This window comes from Tiliqua scincoides, chromosome 3, assembly GCF_035046505.1.
Source record: "Tiliqua scincoides isolate rTilSci1 chromosome 3, rTilSci1.hap2, whole genome shotgun sequence".
NCBI lineage: Eukaryota > Metazoa > Chordata > Lepidosauria > Squamata > Scincidae > Tiliqua > Tiliqua scincoides.
This window is the reverse complement of record NC_089823.1, coordinates 230,911,469-230,917,468: the sequence shown is the minus strand read 5'-3', so window position 1 is coordinate 230,917,468 and position 6,000 is coordinate 230,911,469. Positions and strand designations below refer to the sequence as shown.

At 47.6% G+C, this 6,000-nt stretch overlaps 1 protein-coding gene across 1 annotated transcript in view; it reads left to right on the top strand.

Moving 5' to 3' along the window:
- The first annotated feature begins 1,964 nt into the window (after window positions 1-1,964).
- The window catches only part of CCDC39 (coiled-coil domain 39 molecular ruler complex subunit), a 31,204-nt gene continuing 27,168 nt past the window's right edge, over window positions 1,965-6,000 (top strand). The window contains exons 1-3 of the mRNA XM_066618859.1: window positions 1,965-2,115; window positions 3,733-3,852; window positions 4,657-4,803. Coding sequence (XP_066474956.1) covers window positions 1,990-2,115; window positions 3,733-3,852; window positions 4,657-4,803 — 393 coding nt within the window. The 5' untranslated portion in view covers window positions 1,965-1,989. The remainder of the gene's footprint in view (window positions 2,116-3,732; window positions 3,853-4,656; window positions 4,804-6,000) is intronic.

The following is a 6,000-nucleotide window of genomic DNA, read 5'->3' as shown; positions in this document are numbered from 1 at the left end:
TGCTGAATTTCTGCCTGCCATGAAGCTCTTAAAGGCACAAAAGCCCAGTTAGGGAAAAAAGGTGGCAATTTCAGGGAAAGAACTGTTATTAGGTACAAATGTGGCATCAAGTATAGAATACATCTAGTATTCTATACATCAAGTATAGAATACATCTAGAATGTCATGATGATTGTATGCAACCTCCAGGTTTTAGAGGTAGCCTACTTCTGAATGCCAGATGCCAGGAAGTGGCAACAGGGTACAGGTATCTGGTTGTCTTGTGTGTTCTCAGAAAGCTAATGTGAGATACAGGAAGCTAGACTAGATGGGCCTATGGCCTGATTCAGCAGAGCTCTTTTTATGTTCTCAAAATCTTTTATGAATATCTGATTGCTTTAACTACAGATCTAGCCTTTGAGAAAATCTGTGACCGATCAGGAGAGAGATCTTGGGGTGCTGCTGGACAGCTTGATGAAAGTGTCAATGCAATGAGCAGTGCCAGTGAAAAGAGCAAATTCCCACATTTGGGATCATTAGAAAAGGTACTGAGAATAAAACAGCCAATTACTGCCATTGTACAAATCAACAGTCACACCTGGAGTGTGGTTGCCAACCCCAGTGCTGGTTGCCACATCTCAAAAAGGATACAGTGGAAATGGAAAAAGGTGCAGAAGAGAGCGACCAAAATGATGACTAGGCTGGGCCACCTCCCTTACAAGGAAAGGCTAGAGTTTGGGGCTCTTCAGTCTAGAAAAGAAGTGCCTGAGGGAGAACATGATTGAGACTTACAAAACTGTGCAGGGAACAGAAAGTGGAGGTTGAACATACCCATAATGTTTGTAACCTGTGAGACTTTTCATCCAGAAATTTGTCCAGTCCCCTTTTAAAGGCATCCAGGCCACAAGCAAGGAGTTCCACAGACTAATGACATACTGAGTAAAGAAGTATTTTCTTTTGTCTGTCCCAACTCTCCCAGCATTCAATCTTAGTGGCTGCCCCCAGTCCTTGTGTTGTGTGAGGGGGAAAGAGCAGCCCTCCACCCACTCTATCACCATATCCTGTGGCCAGGAGTTCCACCCACACTCAATCTTAGTGGCTGCCCCCAGTCCTAGTGTTGTGTGAGGGAGAAAGAGCAGCCCTCCACCCACTCTATCACCATATCCTGTGGCCAGGAGTTCCACCCACACTCAAACTTAGTGGCTGCCCCCAGTCCTATTGTTGTGTGAGGAGGAAAGAGCAGCCCTCCACTCACTCTATCACCATATCCTGTGGCCAGGAGTTCCACCCACACTAAATCTTAGTGGCTGCCCCCAGTCCTTGAGTTGTGTGAGGGGGAAAGAGCAGCCCTCCACCCACTCTATCACCATATCCTGTGGCCAGGAGTTCCACCCACACTCAATCTTAGTGGCTGCCCCCAGTCCTAGTGTTGTGTGAGGAGGAAAGAGCAGTCCTCCACTCACTCTATCACCATATCCTGTGGCCAGGAGTTCCACCCACACTCAATCTTAGTGGCTGCCCCCAGTCCTTGAGTTGTGTGAGGAGGAAAGAGCAGCCCTCCACCCACTCTACCCATCAGCACGTCCTGTGGCCAGGAGTTCCACAGATGCTGAGTGGCTGTCCTGGTCCTTGTGCTGTGCGAGGGGAAGGAGCATCCCTCTGTCCTCTGTCCTCCCTCCTCCGCCTGCACCCCTCGTCATCCTCTCGCTCTAGAGAGCAGGAGCCACCCTCTGCCCAGCATTTTAATAGCTGCCTCCAGCAGCATCCCCCGCGTGACGTCACCAGAAAGGCGAGGCACACACGCAGCTCCGCTCGCTCCAGGCCAGGCTTCAACGGGCGGGGCCAGGCCTGACACCACCCCGCCCACCCACCCCGCAGCGCTGGGAGCGCACTGCGCGTGCGTGGAGGCGAGGGGGCGCGGTGTTGCCAGGGCAACGCGCCGGCCGCTGTTGCTTTGGCAACCAACGGCGCGGCTGGTCCTCTCGGGGCCGGGGCGGCGGAAGGGCCGGCATGAGTGCCGGGAACGCGTCCATCGGCGGCGGCGGCTCCACGGCCTCGGTCCTGGCCGAGCTGGACTGGGACGATGGGTTCGCCATCCCCGTGGCCAGCGCGGAGAACAAGGCCCTGGAGGAGGAGGCGAGGCGGGGGGCAGGATGAGGATGAGGATGGTGATGGTGATGAAGATGAGGAGCCCCCCGCGCCCGCCTCAGGCTGGGTTTGCAGTGCCCCCAAAGGGGTCGGGCGGTGGGGGGCCCAGGCTACCTGCCCCCTTGGAGACCTCCACTTGGGGAGGTGGAGGGCTGGAGCTGGGCGACCCCGGGGCAGGGGGGCCTCTCAGCACAACCCCAGGCCTGCCCCCTCGGAGTAAGTCCCGTTTATTTCTGCAGGACCTACTCCCAGGAAATACGGCTCCGTTTTGCCCCCCCCTCCGGGAATGGTTCCGAAGGGAGTGCACCACCCCCCCTCCAGCTACACCACGGGTGTCAAGCAGGAACGTGTGGTGAGGCGGGTGAGGCAGTGCCTCCCCTTGGAGTCCTTTGAAAAGCGCCACCGCCGTGGGAGGTGTTCAAGCTGTCCTGTGAGGTGTGCAAGCACTCACAACCCACACACAAAATGCCGTGGGTTGTGAGTGCTTGAGCACCTCCTGCGGAGGTGGCACTTTTCAAAGGACTCCAAAGGGAGGCACTGCCTCACCTGCCTCCCCACCCACCACACCATTCCCTGGTGTCAACAGTTGCAGCCTTTGTAAGGATGAGAGGACAGGCATCATATTCCCACATTACTGTTTTAAAGGAAAAATAAGTGCTCCTTTCCGTGCTTGTATATTTTGGCCCTGAGAAGCCCACACCCATGGCCTTAAGACAAGACCCCTCTTGCATAAGGTATTTGGAAATGAGGCCTTTGGAAATGAGGCTCTGCACTAGCTATCATGGCCAATAGCTGTTAATAGTCCAGTTCTCCATGCATGTCTTTATTTTTTAAAAGCTTTCTAGGCCAGTATTTTTCAAACTATGGGTCGGGACCCACAAGGTGGGTCACGAGTCAATTTCAGGTGGGTCCCGATTCATTTCAATATTTTATTTTTAATATATTAGACTTGATGCTACCATGGCATTTGACTGTATTTGGGGAAACATTACAGACCTGTTACTTTTAACAAGCTACTATGTATTTTCTTTTAAGAATGACAGTAAATGGGACTTATTCCTGAGCAAGTGTTGGCAGGATTGCAGCCTAGGATAGTTAAAAAATTTTCTGCTTGATGACAGCATTTGCAGTCATGGTATCACTTCCTGACAGGACTTGGTCCTGACAGATTCTCATTCTAAAAAGTGGGTCCTGGTGCTAAATGTGTGAGAACCACTGTTCTAGACCATTGGCATTACCACATTTTGTGGCTGTAAATTCCATTTATGGTCAGAATTTGTTCATTTTTTTCTTCCAAGGGCAAATTTGATGTCTGCTGTGTCTAACTTCAGTCTATCCTGCCTCAAGCTGGAATCTGGTTGTATGCACTGAATACAATGGGACAAAGAATGGAAAGGGGTGTTTGTGTAAAAGACCTTTAAAAGTATGATATACACAGTTCTAAGGAACCAGTGTGGAGGAATGATGCTTTGTGGTTTTTCAGTCCCACTCCTTCACTTCAGAAAGCCTGACCATGGCAAAGTGGTTTACATTCATATTACCAATGGGTGTTGCTAATTACTACTACTATTTTGTAATATTAACTAGTGAATATTTTGTTTACAGGTTCAAAAGCAGCAAAAAGAAAACACAAACTTGCAAAATCAGTTGACTGACTATGAAGACCGTATTGTGGCAATGACAGCACATTTGAAGAATGTCAGGCAGGAGTTTAATTTGACACAGGTAAATGACTTTAGGTGATGGGCTGGATCTGGCTTGTGGGTGTAGGTTGCCAACCTTTGCTCTAGGACAGGGGTGCCCAAACCCCGGCCCTGGGGCCACATGCGGCCCTCGAGGCCTCTCAATGCGGCCCTCAGGGAGCCCCCAGTCTCCAATGAGCCTCTGGCCCTCCAGAGATTTGTTGCAGCCTGCACTGGCCCGACACAACTGCTTTCAGCGTGAAGGCAACTGTTTGACCTCTTTGCATGAGCTGTGGGAGGAGGCTTCCTCCACTGCTTGCTGTTTCACATCTGTGATGCAGCAGTGGCAGCAAGGGAAAGGTCAGCCTTGCTTTGTGCAAGGCCTTTTATAGGTAAGACCTTTTATGGTAAGGCCTTTTATGGTAAGACCTTCATTCATTCATATAAGTTCATCTTTAATATATTCATTTATGTAAACTTATGTAAATTTATTCAATTTTTAAATGTAAATTAATTCTTTTTTCCCCCCGGCCCCCGACGCAGTGTCAGAGAGATGATGTGGCCCTCCAGCCAAAAACTTTGGACACCCCTGCTCTAGGATAACTAGCTATAGACAATTGATCTGAGATTGAATATTGGATCTCTTATGATTTAAAATCCTTAGCTATATAGTTTAAATACCTATTTAGGGTGGTCTGTGTTTGCACAAGCAGAAGCTTTATGTTTTGTAACTTTATGTAATTTTTATCTTCAGTTCCTAAGGAAAAAATAAACAGTAAAGAGTGCCTGTTGATAATCAGTGTTCATTAATTTTGCTTAATAAATAATTAACTGTCTTTCTTTTTAGTCACTTTTCAGAGCCAGAGAGAATGAAATTGAAACTGAACAACATTTTAAAGCCATAGCAGAGAGAGAAGTAGGGCGTCTCACAAGTGAGATTCAAAGGCTAGAGAATGAGCTGGTTTCATTAAGAGAGAAGAAAAATAGTCAAGAAGTATGTTTCAAGTGTTTCATCATATATCTGAAAAATATATTGCCAATGACAGAAGTTCTCATGGCTGTTCAGTGGGCTGTGTTGCTTCCTTTGTTTAAGGTGTCATATGGCAACAGTTTGAATATTTGTTGGTTTTATTGGGGCTCTCCTTTCTACAGTGTCTTAACAAAGCAAGCCCATAAGCTGTTTTACCCTTGTTGAGGTTTTGTAGGATCCTGACTTGGGACCCTAAGATGCCCGATGCTAACCTGCCTTATAAAGCATGGAAAAAGTCACTTTTGGTTTTACGGAGAAACCAGAAGTCACATTATTTCAGTGGCCGAGCTCTGTCTGAGCCTGGCAGAGGCCAGGGATGGACGTCCTCAACCAGGCTCAGACTCCCCTCCAGAAGTGAGGGGAGCTCTGCTTCCCTTACTTCCGGGTGTGTGTGCCCGTGTGCCCCCCAGACTGTGAGGATTGGCATTCAGCCATATCCATCGTTTCAGCTATCCACAGGAGGTTCCTGAATGGAGCCCCTGCAGATATGGGGGCACGCCTGTAGTGATTTTTTATTTTGCTTGTAAATGCTTTTTGGTTGTGAGTCATTTTCAACTTTAAAAAGAAATGATTGAAATTTATACCAGGATCCAAAGAACTTGAAAGCTAATTCCATGCATCCAAAATATTTTTATGCTTGTTTTTCTTGTGTAGTAGTCCTCCCTGCCAGACCCTGATGGGGGTTTCTAAAGCCATTAGTGGTATGGTGTGGGACAAGGCTGTTCAAAGGAAATAACTAAAAAATTCCAGCACAAGCCCCTTGCACGTGCTTAAGCAGGGTTTTTGATTCCAGCCATAATATTTATTACTTTCCCCTAAAAGAGACAGGTACGGTCACAATTTAAATGCAGTTTGCCACACGTTTTATTTTTACTGGAAGCAATAACGTATATTAAAGCACACACATATTGTAAATATGTTTTAAATAATAAGTTTTTAAAAATATTTTTTAAATAAGGTTTTATTGTTTTGTAAGCTGCTTTGGGTGCCCTTCTGGGAGAAAGGCAGGATACAGAGTGAGTGAGTGAGTGAGTGAGTGAGTGAGTGAGTGAGTGAATAAATATTAAGCAGGGTTTTTGATTCCAGCCATAATATTTATTACCTTCCCCTAAAAGAGACAGGTACGGTCTCAACATAAAGAGTTGATGACACCTCTGGGTG